Source organism: Octopus sinensis, linkage group LG14 (assembly GCF_006345805.1).
Source record: "Octopus sinensis linkage group LG14, ASM634580v1, whole genome shotgun sequence".
NCBI classification, from domain to species: domain Eukaryota; kingdom Metazoa; phylum Mollusca; class Cephalopoda; order Octopoda; family Octopodidae; genus Octopus; species Octopus sinensis.
The window spans coordinates 38,354,132-38,369,131 of NC_043010.1; the positions used below are offsets into that span (position 1 = coordinate 38,354,132).

Here is a 15,000-nt window from a genome sequence, read left to right on the forward strand (position 1 = left end):
TGAACCTGTTTGAGATTGCATCGAATGTTGAGCGATTGCTTGGAAAAAGTATGGCGAATTAGAGGACGGACCTGACAGCATACGGAAGAAGTTTAGGGACAGTAGAAATTAGAAGGGGAATCTTCCAAGGAGACTGCCTGTCCCCACTGATCTTTGTACTGTGCTTGACACCACTGACACTGATTCTGAGGAAAACAAAAGCTGAGTATGTATTCAAAAGCCGCCGACAGAAAGTCAACCATTTGTTATTCATGGATGACCTCAAACTTTATGGTAAAGATGGAGCCCTAGTCAGTTCCCTCGTTGATACGGTGTATACATTCAGTGCTGATATCAGAATGGAATTCGAACTGAGAAAGTGCGGTGTGATAGTCTTGAAGAGAGGCAAAATTAAATGTATGGACGGACAAACGATACCGTCGGGGGAGGTTATGAAGCAGATAGAAGGGACTTGCTATAAGTACTTGGGGATTTTGGAAATGGATAAATTGATGGAGAAAGAAATGACAGAAAAACTTAAGGTGGAGTACTTGCGCAGACTGAGAGTGATCCTAAAGTCGAAACTAAACGGACGGAATAAGATCGAAGCTATCAACACCTGGGCGGTTTCACTCCCTAGATATGGAGCAGGGGTAATCGCATGGACAGTAGCAAAAATCTCGAGAAGTACGTGGAACAAATAGGGGCTGCAATAAGGATTGAGCACTTGCAGAAAACAGCACTGGAACTGCTCGAATACTCCGGAAGGTGCTCGAAAAATAAGAGGTAGTGAACAGCTGGCACTGTAGTACATCTCCAGCGTTAGAAGCTGTGCAAAGGCAATGATGATGATGATGATGATGATGATGATGATGATGATGATGATGATGATGATGATGATGATAATAATAATAATAATAATAATAATAATAATAATAATAATAATATAATAATAATAATAATTCACTGGACATTGTTGTGGCGAATAAAAAAGGAAGAACATGTATGATTATCGACATAGCATACCCTGGTGACAACAAGAACAATGTGAAAGAAGAAAAAAATAAACAACTATGACGATCTAAAGTAGGAAATACGAAGGTTCTGGTCAATGAAGAGAGTGAACGTGAGACCAATAGTAATTGGTGCACTTGGAAGTGTCAGCACTCAACTACCAGCATGGCTGAAAAAGATCGGTGCAAGTGTGAAGGTAGAACACCTACAAAAATCAGCACTGCTTGGAACTGCTAGAATTCTTAAAAGAGTTCTTGAAGCATGACCAGTAAACAAGTTTTCATCACATAATAATAATAATAATAATAATAATAATAATAATAATAATAATAATAATAAAATAATAATAATAATAGACGATATGTGCATCTCTGATCACGAGCAGAAGTAGTGGGGGGGCATCATAGCCATGTGTTGAGAGGGATTCTTGGGGTTTGAATAATTCACCTCTGAAAACATGGGTGGTTCTTTCAACATCCTTAAACACCCTTATTCAGGGACTTTTGAGCGGGATGGCTACTCAACCTGAAGAAAATTCTAACTGGGCCCCACCTACAAGGTCATGTGCTGTTTATCTTGATATGACATCACCATGTCGCGCACATATGGTTGTGATGCATGTGCCTGGTGTACCCTTATCAGACGGGTAGTCATGATGGGTATATTGGGCTTCGTATGTTTTACCCCAGTGTCACTTTGATGACATGCATTGCTCTCTCACTCAATAATAATAATAATAATATAATAATAAAATAATAATAATAATAATAATAATAATATAATAACAACAACAACAACAATAATAATGATAATAATAATAATAATAATAATAATAATAAAATAATAATAATATAATAATAATAATAATAATAATAATAATTTCGACGACGACGATGATAATGATGATGATGACGATAGCTATGATGATGATGATGATGATGTCAACAATCACTTTTTTATTGGCCCGACGGGCCGCTAAAACATTTAGGACAATACGATGATAAAGGACACTGGGAATTTACATAGAAATGTGTAAACAATAAAAACAATAGCAATTTCTAAAATTCTAACAAGCAAATTCCCCAATGGTGAGGAAAACACTACCCAAGGGCACCCAAGGTACCCTACTCACCAGCAATACCATGGCAAGTACTTCTCTCTCTTCTGTACTCTTCAGCCTATCGGTACCAATTTAGAATAAGTTCATTCACACGGGTCATCCTCGCCGTATTCACCCAAGCAAATTTACTGTGAGTGGGAGCAGCGCATACCCCTCAACCCTCATCTTCCTTTTCAAATGAAATTTCTTTAAAAAAACTAGATGGGGGTTTGTCTAAAGAGGAAAGTGACTGTCTTCAATCCGGTCAGTCTCATCCGTCACACAATCACTTTGCTAGAGCTACAACACAGAAAAAAGCAACAACCTGCCCTTAATAATACTTTCAAATTTTGGTACAGGCCCAGTAGTTTTAGAAGGAGGGATAAGTCAATTTCATTGACCCCAGTGTTCAACTGGTACTTATATTATCGAAACAAAAGGGGTAAAAAAAAGGCAAAATTGACCTCGACGTGATTTGAACTTAGAACGCAAAGAATCGGAAGAAAATGCCGTTCAATCATTTTGTCCGACGCACTAACGATTCTGCTATTGTATTGCAGGTACGAGACCTGCAGGTTTAAGAGTAATGGGTTAATTGAAAGTATCTACCCCCAAAACTTGATTTTATTTTACCAAAACTTGATACTTTATTTTACCGACCCTGAAGAGATAAAAACCGAACCTGACCCTGACAGGATTTGAACTCAGAACTCAGCTGAAACAAATTTCAGAACTCAGAATTCAATTTCAGAATTGAAACAAATTTCAGAACTCAGCTGGAACAAATTTGAACTCAGCTGAAACAAATGTCACAAGGGATTTTTTCTGGTACCCTAATAATTCCACCAGCTCATCTGCTTCACAAAAATGGTTTCAAATTTTGGCACAGGGTCAGCAGTTTTTGAGGGGGGATGAAGCCAGTACTTGACTGGTATTTATTTTATCGACCCTAAACGATAAAAGGCAAAGTCAACACCATCACCACCACCACTACCATCACCATCAAACACCACTACACCACTACAAACAACATTACAATCACAACCAACACCAACAACGCCTCAACCAACATTACATCCACCAACACTTACAACCATCACCACCAAACACCATCGCGACCACATCCACCACCACCACCACCACCAACACCACCACCACCACTATCAAATTTACCAGCATTGTCACTACCACAATTAGCACCACCCTGAAAAAACCACCACCACTAGTACTACCCCTAAATCATAAACCACCTACGTTTTGACCTTGCCACCCCGATTACTACTTCCACCGCCTTAACCACCGTAACCACAAAGCCACCCCTAACCCCATACCCATCCCCCACTTTCTAACCTCCCCCATACAACCTTAGTATGCGGGTGACTTATCACCTCCAGAGTAATGACCAACATGTCTGGAACAAGTCTGAACGTGAAAAAAATGGCTTATTTAACAAAACAGTTCTAAAAAACATTTCTACAGAATTTTCGTTCTTTTCCTTATCATCATCATCATCATCATCATTATTATTATTATTATTATTATTATTATTATTATTATTATTATTATTCAGTAGTTTTATTTTTATAGCGTGCTTTCACTTCACTACTGAGCGCAGCTCTGTGTGCCTTGGGTATGTGCTGTGATTTGTTGTGATGCTCTGATGGTTACTGTATTGAAAGTGTTCTGCGTAGGATGTGTGCAGTGCCTAGTAGTGCAATTTTCTGTATGTTATATGTGTTTGTAAGTCCTGGTGTTTTTGTTATGTATTTGTCTGAATATTTTTTTATTATTATTATTATTATTATTATTATTATTATTATTACTATTATTATTATTATTATTATTATTATTATTATTACTTTGTGATGGCATAAACGGTAGAGTACCAGGCTGATGTCTGTTCGTGGTATCTAATTACACTTAGTTTAGATTTTGAGTTCAAAACTCCCGTAATGAGCGCGAGAACATATTTTTCGTTCCCTGTTTCTCTGTCACGAGAAACTCATCTTTCGTTCTCCGCAAAGTTGTCTCTATATATATACATATATGTATGCATGTATGTATATGTGTGTGTATATATATACATATAAATAAATACACGCACACACACATGCATGCATGCTTACATACATATATATATATACATATATACATATATACACACACACACACATATATATATATATAATATATATATATATATACATATATATAAGTATGTATGTATGTAGTATGTATGTATGTATGTATGTATGTATGTGTGTATGTATGTATGTATGTATGTGTGGTGTGTGTATGTATAAAGTAAACAGAAAATGGAGAAATATTGATCAGTACAGTTGACTTACATTAATTATTATTATTATTATTATTGTTATCATTATTATTATTATTATTATTATTATTATTATTATTATTAATATTATTATTATTGAGTGAGAGAGCAGGGCATGCCATCAAAGTGACACTGGGGTAAAATATACGAAGCCCAATATACCATCATGACTACCCGTCTGATAAAGGTACACCAGGCACATGCATCACAACCATATGTGCGTGACATGGTGATCTCATATCAAGATAAACAGCACATGACCTTGCAGGTGGGGCCCAGTTAGAATTTTCTTCAGGTGAGTAGCCCATCCCGCTCAAAAGGTCCCTGAATAAGGATTGTTTAAGGATGTTGAAAGAACCACCCATGTTTCCAGAGGTGAATTATTCAAACCCCAAAGAATCCCTCTCAACACATGGCTATGATGCTCCCCCACTACTTCTGCTCGTGATCAGAGATGCACATATCGTCAGCCACTAAGGGACATGCTCAACTGGTTAAGGTCAAACAACTAACAAGCAAATCTGTGGTATTGAGCAGAATATTTGCTGTAGCCCGTCTTTTATACCAAGACAAAACAATGTACATGATAACACTTCCAATCAGTTAAGATCAGAAGCCATGAGAGCCACTGCCTGGTACTGCATCAGGGCATTTATTATTATTATTATTATTATTATTATTATTATTATTATTATTATTATTGTAAGTCAGTTATTGTTGATCAATATCTCTTCATTTTCTGTTTACTTTAAATTTAATTCCTGATAAACTCATGTTTATCCTTGTCATTGCCTGTAATCTATGAGCATAATATGCTTGCGTATGTATGTCCAGGGTTAACATAGGTAATTATACCGGTAGTATAAAGGATACTGTTATCCCTCAGACGGTTATTCCAACCTCTAACTCTACTAACCTATATATATAGCACTGACCTCTTCCCAGCCCCTACACCATCATCCACACACCTACACATGCACATTATATATATATAATGTAAAGAAGAAAATGGAGAAGATAATCAATCAACAAACATCAGCCCGCAAACATTCATTTGAATCTAGTAATTAATTAATTACAAGCACATGTATAAGTAAGTAAATAAACAAGTAAATAAAAAATTAATTAATTAAAATAAATGAGGGAACAATATCATAGTCTTACAGCTGTTTCTACTTTTGGGGGGTCCAAGTTGGATATAAATACATAGGTATACATCCAGTAGTATACTGGATATTTATTATCCCTTAGTTGGTTGTTTAACCTCTAACTCATACAGACATGTATATGTTTGCGTGCGTGTGCGCGCGCGCGTGTGTGTGTGTGTGTGTGTGGCTCTTTAAGCCGGTACATTGCTGTTTGCGTTTGGTTTAAGCACAACTGCTATCTGTTATTGAAGTTATTATTGTAACAATAAATTTTACAATCGAAATATAGTTTACAAAATTATACTTACGTTAGAATTTTCTGACACACATTCGGTCCATTCATGTCCAGTTCGCCATGGGCCAGAACCAGGATATTTAATAATAGAAACCACAACGTAGCCATTGAGCGGGAAGTGATTGTCTTCTGCAAAGGAAAACATATAATATATAAGACAAAAATTTGAATTATGGAAATATATAGCAAAATAGTAGTGAGTGGGGGCTAATATTAAGTGTTTTAGCTTTTGTAATTGAATCATTGGAAATCGTTTTCAAACCTAATATGAATCACGAATAGGGATTATGTGACTAAAATTTCTATCATGAGAATTATATCATTAAAACTAAATCAGTGAATAGATAAGCCATCGTTGGTGAAGAAGAGTGATATCTCTAAAACTAGATTGTAGATCGGTATTTCATCTCAGAAACTGAATCATGAGAAGAAGGTAGTTTGAATCATGGGAATATTATCTATAATTACAACTGAATCACAGAAAGGTGACTTTTCAGTAAAATTGAATCATAGTTAAACACCTCTGCCGCTATATACTGATTTCTAACACGGTTACAAAATCTCAAGTACGTGGTGGGGCAGAGGGTAGGAAGTGTAGTAAAATCTATTGATCTCCGTATTTGTTTGGGTCTTTATTTTATCGATCCAGGAAGGATGAAAGCGCGAAGTCTGTTATATTAAGAATGTAAAAGTAAAAACAAAATGATAAATCATATCCGGCGCTCTGTTGTTTCTACCCCACCATCCCCACTACCTCATCCACTGCCACCACCATCTTACGTCTTACATTATAATAGATAAGCCGACTAGAAGGCCTCTACGTGGTCGCTAGATCTGCTAATTATAACAACCAATTATCCATCGAATCACATTATACTGTCTTTACAAAAAAAAAAAAAACAAACACGCGCACACACAGTGTGACGTAGGTAAACAATGCCTGAAAAAAAAAACGACTGGAATGGCAATAGGTGAAATGCATTTGATCATAAACCTGGTCAAACATAGCTAACCTGGGGCCATAATACAACACCAGTATAACAGAAAGTCGAAATATATTGTTCTTTTCTACTCTAGGCACAAGGCCCGAAATTAATTGGGGAGTGGGGCCAATCGATTACGTCGACCCCAGTATGCAAATGGTACTTAATTTATCGACTGCAAAGGATGAACGGCAAAGTCGACCTCGGCGGAATTTGAACTCAGAACGTAAAGGCAAACGAAATAGCGCTAAGCATTTCGCTTCTGCCAGCTAGCCGCCTTAATTGTGATAATTCGATCGTCGAGCTTACGATCGTGAGGTTGTGAGTTCGATTCCCGGACCGGGCTACGTGTTGTATTCTTGAGCATATTTCACATTGCTCCAGTTAACTCAGCTGTAGAAATGAGTTGCGACATCACTGGTGCCAAGCTGTATCGGCCTTTGCCTTTCCCTTGGATAACATTAGTGGTGTGGAGAGGGGAGGCCGATATGCATGGGCGACTGCTGGTCTTCCATAAGCAATCTTGCCCGGACTTGTGCCTCGGAGGGTAACTTTCTAGGTGCAGTCCCATGGTCATTCTCTTCCTTTATATATCACATAGATAGATAGATAGATAGATAGATAGATAGATAGATAGATAGATAGATAGATAGATAGATAGATAGATAGATAGATAGATAGATAGATAGATAGATAGATAGATAGATAGATAGATAGATAAGAATTCTACCGTTTACTCAGTTTCGCCCCGGGTTGAGCTGTTCACGACTGTTGGGTAGGAAAAATTGTTTCCAGTTTAATATAAAGGTATGTCGACCTTGAAAAGGTGTGAGCCGTGTGTGAGTGGAGTGGTAAGTTTCTTTGAAAACCAATGTAAAGAAATGGTATGTGTAAATATGAACGGCATATGACAATCCTTAATTCTATTCATATTTGCAATCAATAGATTAAATTGAAACTATTAGAGATGACCTTTGTACTGACTAGAGTAGTGATTCCCAACGTAGGGCATACACCCCACCGGTGGGGCTGGGAAAATTGTGGTGGAGCGTGGCACCATAGACGTCAAGCACAAGGTTCTCCTCAAAGTGATTCATTTCTTTTCTTAGTCAATAATGTACTTTCATTTTTGTACTCAGTACTTAATAAAGGAGTTACCAGTAGATTCTTTTGTATTAAATAATTGTGATAAAATATTATTTTCTGCTCCAAGCACAAGGCCCGAAATTGGGGGGGGGGTGCCAGTCGATTAGATCGACACTAGTACGCAACTGGTGCTTCATTTATCGATCCTGAAAGGATGAAAGGCAAAGTCTACCTCGGCGGAATTTGAACTCAGAACGTAAAGACACATGGAATAGCGCTAAGCATTTCGCCCGGCGTGCTAAAGTTTCTACCAGCTGGCCGCCTTAATTGTGATAAAATATTGAAAATAAGGTAATTGTATTTTTCCAACCGCTGGTTGGGCATACATACTTCTGGAAAGTTATATTGGGATCTGGGGAGTGGGGGGAATAGGTTGGGGAACATTGAACTAGAGCAACAAGTCTTAAATGATATTGTTAGACGGAGGTTGAAATTTGTGGGCGAGTAATTGTTTTAGTTCGCAGGTCAAATTTTTGCTACGCTAAGGTCAGGTATTGTTGTGAATTGGAGATGTAAGGTCAAATATTTGTATAGATAGAAGTGCGTATAAACACATCCAAAGAATATATAAGAGAGAGAGAGAGAAAAAGAGAAAGAAAAAAAAACAGAGAGTAAAGGTAGTGAGAATAGTGATGGATGTTGAACCAGTTAGGATAATAACGACAGAAGAGATAACGATGGCGGTGGGAGTAGTGGGAGAAGGGAGGACATAGAGAGAAAGAGTATTGTGATGTAAGCTGAATCAGTGAGGGAGGGCAACAGTAACACTGGAGGTAGTGAGAGGCTGTGAGGATAGTGAGAGATGTGGGAACATGACGGGGGGAGTGAAAGCAGTGAGGGTAGTGGTGGTAGTTGTGTCAGTGATGGCAATGGTGACAGTGGGAGGTAAAAGTTTCCAGAGGTGAATTATTCAAGCCCCAAAGAATACCCCTCAACACATGGCTATAATGCTCCCCCACTACTTCTGCTCGTGATCAATGATGCACATATCGTCAGCTACTAAGGGACATGCTCAACTGGTTAAGGTCAAACAACTGACAAGCAAATCTGTGGTATTGAGCAGAATATTTGCTGTAGCCCATCTTTTATACCAAGACAAAACAATGTACATGATAACACTTCCAATCAGTTAAGATCAACAGCCATAAAAGTAAGTGCCTGGTACTGCATCAGGGCATTTATTATTATTATTGGCGCAGGAGTGGCTGTGTGGTAAGTAGCTTGCTAACCAGCCACATGGTTCCGGGTTCAGTCCCACTGCGTGGCATCTTGGGCACGTGTCTTCTGCTATAGCCCCGGGCTGACCAATGCCTTGTGAGTGGATTTGGTAGACGGAAACTGAAAGAAGCCTGTCGTATATATGTATGTATATATAAATATATGTATGTGTGTGTGTATGTGTTTGTGTGTCTGTGTTTGTCCCCCTAGCATTGCTTGACAACCGATGCTGGTGTGTTTACGTCCCCGTCACTTAGCGGTTCGGCAAAAGAGACCGATAGAATAAGTACTGGGCTTACAAAGAATAAGTCCCGGGGTCGATTTGCTCGACTAAAGGCGGTGAGCAATTTTCGAGGCTCACTCTGCTCTCATGTACTTCCCAATTTCTCTGACATATTTCTCGAACTTGGTTCTTAGTGCTCCGAGTGCCCCTCAACAACTACAAGAATGACAGACACTCTCCTCATAGTCCACATTCTTGCAGTTTCATCTTTTAGTAATCTGTATTTCACAATCTTTTCTAGTTCTTTGTCCCTTACACGTGCATCACCTTGTATTACAATATCTATAATCTTTGTTTCCCTTATTCCCATATCTACGACAACAATATCTGGTCTCCGAGCATCGATTAGGGAGTCACATAGGATTGTAAAATCCCTCAGTATCTTATATTTCTTGCCCTCAGTGACTCCTTCTGTTTCATGTTCGTACCATTGTTGTTGTTGTTATTATTATTATTATTATTATTATTATCATTATTATTATTATTATTATTATTATTATCAACCCCAAAAGGATGAAAGGCAAAATCTATATCATGGTTGCATAACGAAATATAACGTCCCTACCGCAAATTAGTCAGGATACAGAGTAACCAGAACGAATACTGCAAAACAATCTGTCCGACTCTCTAACGAATCTGCCAATTAGCTTCTATTTAATTGCTTCATATACTTGTCTGAATTCAATAAAATATGTTTGCTCTGTCATTTGACAAAATTTACAATGCGTTAAATAAAAGGGAAACCAACGATGCAGGGTGGGGGAGGGGAATTAGGAGAGCGGTGGTAGCAATAGTTTGTTTGTTGTATTTGACCATGAACGAATACTCATAAATCTTTCGAGCTTCTCACGATTGGTCTGTTAAATATAGGGTGTTAGATATAAGTCAACTGTTGAAATACAAAGTTGTTCTGTTTTTTTTTTTTTTTAATTTATTTCATTTTCTTGGACATATTATAAGTTGATGATATTTGACACCACTGACCATTTCGTAGTTTATCAAGTCGTTCGGTCATTAACTCTGCGTTGGTAGAGTGGAACGCATGAGGGGATTTTAATCAACGTATCGACTTACAACGCGCTTGCGCACATACGTAAAACTTGTCAAATGCACACACTCACACACACACACACACACACGTTTATATATATGCGACAAGTTTTCGAACTGTTTGCGGCAGAAGTGCATACATAAATAATGTGCATGTGCGTGTGTGTGTGTGTGCCTTTGTATTTGTGTTATCCCCCACCACGGCTTGACAACCGGTGTTGGTTTGCATACTTACCCGTCACTTAGCGGTTCGGCAAAAAGTGGCCGATAGAATAAGTACTAGGGAAAAATTTGTTCGACCGAACCCCTCGTATTGGCACCCCAGCATAGCCACAGTCTAATGACAAATAAAAGATAAATGAATATATATATACATATATATAATATATCATATATTATATATATTATATATATATATATATGTATATATATATATATATATATATATATATATATATATATATATATATATATAATATATATATATATATATATATATATATGTATATATATATATATATATTATATATATATATTATGTATATATATATATGTATATATATATATGTATTATATATATATATATAGATATATATGTATATAATATATATATATAATATATATATATATATATTATATATATATTATATATATATAATATATATATATATACAAGCGCATCGCAGTCGTTAATCCAGGTACGTTTCTTTTCTCTCGAATTTTTCCTCTCTCTGTTTTCCCTCTTCGTTCCTTCCTGTAGAAGAGCGTCGGCAACATGAGTGTCATCAGTTTGTGAGGACCCGTAAATGTCCGGAGTATAACCGTGCCACATGTTTAAATCTCAAAAGCGCACGGGCTCGCGTGCATACGCACACACACACACACTTTGGCTTGTTTTGGGCCCTCAACTCCAGGTGGAGCCATCGGAGCACGCTGTCCTGACTTAGTGCATGCTTTGAGCATCTAAGCTTGGAAGGACACATTTTTCTTCAGGGTTAAATCACAGTTGATTTCTTCTTCCGGAAAGAAAGATAAAGTAAAAGAGGGAGGAAAAATAATTGCTCCTGGAATGGTTCTTTATTTATCGATCCCTAAACGATATTAAAAAAAAAAAGAACAAAAGCTAACAACGGTGGGATTTGAACTCGGATTAGAATGAAAGCCACAAAATATACTACTCAATACTGCAACGATTTTCGCAAATCGCCGTCTCGCTTCCAGAAATGCATGCATGTCTAACGTTAGGCAATTTACATGGAAACAGAATGTGCACAATTGAAAATATCAAAATGATCGAGAATATTCTATACAGAAGATTTGAAACAGATATTTATTCAATATTTTTTTTCGTACATATGGCTCAGTGGTTATTGTGTCGAATTATTGTGGGAGACAGGATGTGAGTTCGTGTCTTGTTTACAAACAGGACCTTCGTTTTTTTTTTTATTTTTAATTTAATTTTATCTGTAAGCTTCTTTTATAAAACTAATTAATAACATTGGTACAAAGTAACAAATTTTGTCAGAAAGATACAGTCGATTAAATCAACACCAATATATTACTGGTCCTTTATTTCATCGATCTTTGAAGGAGTAAAAGTCAAGGCTTACCACGACGGTATTTGAACACAGAACATGAAAGACCATATGTAATAAACACATCAGTCGACCTTCTTTTAGTTATTTGTATAATACTGAGTCCTTTTCATGCTCTTAACAACACCAACAGATTAATAAATAAATAAGTAAATAATCCCGTTGCGATATTGATTACGTGATTGTATTCTAGTGTCCTCATCAAGGTAAGTATGTCTGATTTTGTGTTCGGATGCATTTATGTCTGCGCATGCGCACACGTGTGTGTATACCTGTGTTTATCTGTATTTGTGAATGCATTTTTGTTAACGTCTGTTTTAGCATGTATTCGTTTGCGAGTGTGCTTGTGTATGTGCATGTGGACTTCTATTTATGTATATATTTGCGTATGCAATAGTGTGTTTGTGTGTGTTTGATGTGCATCGAAGGGCAGAAGAAATAAACCGAGGCATATTTCACTCCGTTGTTCTCTTATAGAAGTTATGGAAAACGACACAGCATCTAATTTCTCTTCCCTGTCTTTAGAAATTATATAAAAATCGAAATTTTCTTTTGAGCCCGGTAAAAAAGCTTCCCCCTCCGCACGTCCCAGCTTGTGACTCTCGTAACCAACATGAGCGCTGTTTGCACATAATTTTACTTGTGAATTTATCTTTTCTTTTCAATTAATTTTTTCACTATACCACCACCACCAAAAAAAAAAATTTAAATAAAAAGATTCTTGTCGTGGTCCCGTCTGATCTCACTGAAATACGAGGTAAATGTCCCCCAAATTATGCCCTAACATTTTATAAAAAGAAACGACACATCGCAAAACATATACTTTATAAAATATGCAATGTCCAGAGAAAAGAAAAAAATAGGGCTGGAATGTTTTTGGTCAAAGATCTGCTTCATTATCACTACATTGGTAAAGGTTAAACAATAACGTGAACTACGGGGAAGTTTCTGCAACATTGCTTGGCCTGAAAAAAACAATAGCCAAATCTTCTTCAAATCAGTGACAGGAACCAGTATCACGTTATAAATCTCCTCTTCGATGGAATGACAGTCTGTTACTGACAACATTCCCAAGAGATCTTGTACCATATTCCCTCCTGGAAGTTATGTCGACGGAGGCAATGCAAAATGATAATAAAAGAGTCATGCTATCAGGAAACACAACAAAACTTCTGTCGTGGGTTTGAACGCACAATCCATAAGCAGACAGTTTAGTATTTTATCTATACGGCCATTTTGATACTATGTAAACCCCAAATCCATCACGTAAAAACTCCGGTTCAGTTTTTTTTTTTTTTAATTTAGACTGAAATCAAATGCTGTATTCAGTGATTTAATGTGCGCATGAATGAATGCCTACGACATCCGTAAAACTGTGCACTCACTTACAGAACAGATAAAATTCAATAAACAAATGGTCTCTCACTCTACATAAAATAACAACTATATATCCTTCAAACTGTACCCTACCATCTTGAAAATAAAAAAAAACAGGAAGGACACACTGAGTAATCTAGTCCTTAGATATCCTGCATCTGAAAATAAGACGGGATGGTCACTATTGAAACACCTTTGACCTTGACCATGGGTCTGTTTAATAGGGGCTGCTCTGGAGAGTTTAAAACAAAAGACAGCTAAGTTATTATTCTATGGAAGTGTGTTACGAGAGCAAAACTGACTAAAAGCTTTCTATGTTTCAACATCAACATCGATCTCGCCTGAAAGGGTCATGTGACCAAGATATACAACTGTTGGCAATTACAAAATTGATGCACACTCAACACACACACACATATATATATATATATACATATATGGCTACATTATTTTTGCATATTTTTTTCTGTTTTGTTTGTAAGAGCAACACTTGCACATGAACAATAATAAAGTCTCTGTACTTCAAGAAGTAGAGCGCTGTGTGTGTGTGTGTTGTGTGTGTGTGTGTGTGGTGTGTGTGTGTGTGTTGTGTGTAAGTGTGTAAGTATGTTAGTTATATGTATGTGTTGACAAATATATACATTAGCATATTTATATACAAATGCGTACAAGCAAAGTATGTATGTAGCAAGTAAGTGAATCCATTATAAAATCCAGATGGTCGATGACGAAGAATCGAGTAAGAAACACTTCAGTCAGTAATATCATATATATATATATATATATATATATATAATATATATATATATATATATATATATATATATATATATATATATATATATATACTTTGCATTATTTTACACTGGTTAATTTTCTTCCACGGTGACGGTAGGTATAGGTGACGATTGGTCTTGGTCGAGGTCCAAGTCGACAGTTGAATCCGATTTCGACCCGAACTTTAAACTTTCCATGGTCGGCGGTGGTGGTGATGGTGCCGTCAACATCATCGGTGAGGAATAACTCAACATGGCACTCGCTCGTCGATGTTTCTCGGTTTCGGGAACAGACTTACGACTCGCAGGAGGCGTGATGACGTTACGCCCGAAACTCGGCGTCTCCATATTGTCCGCGTTGGCATCATCCAACGATTGCCTCGCATCGAATTCCTTAAAGGTTTCCTCGTTTAAGTTAGCCATTAATTAATTAATACATCAAATATATTTGCATATAACCAAAGTGCAATACAGATTTCATACACATGTATGTTTGTGTGTATATATATATGTATATATATATATATATGTATATATATATATATATATATATGTATATATATATAAATTTATAACCGATATTGTTAAATATTTTTTGAATTATGTTTTAGAATGGCGCAGAGAGGGTTTAGTTGACTCAGCTATCCCCTGAACATTAAAAAGCAATTAATTTATCGTGTGTGCACAAGGACGAAGTGTGGT

At 36.7% G+C, this 15,000-nt stretch overlaps 1 protein-coding gene across 2 annotated transcripts in view; it reads right to left on the bottom strand.

Annotated features, from left to right (window-relative positions):
• LOC115219073 (multiple epidermal growth factor-like domains protein 10) overlaps positions 1 to 15,000 on the bottom strand; it is a 103,398-nt gene that overhangs the window by 44,992 nt on the left and 43,406 nt on the right. The window contains exons 1-2 of one of the 2 annotated variants that reach the window (XM_029789138.2): positions 7,591 to 7,611; positions 5,884 to 5,999 (exon numbers count right to left, since the gene is read on the bottom strand). In XM_029789138.2, coding sequence (XP_029644998.1) covers positions 5,884 to 5,978 — 95 coding nt within the window. In that variant the 5' untranslated portion in view covers positions 5,979 to 5,999; positions 7,591 to 7,611. Of the gene's footprint in view, positions 1 to 5,883; positions 6,000 to 7,590; positions 7,612 to 15,000 lie in introns of those variants that run through there. The other variant, XM_029789135.2, reaches the window with a different exon arrangement.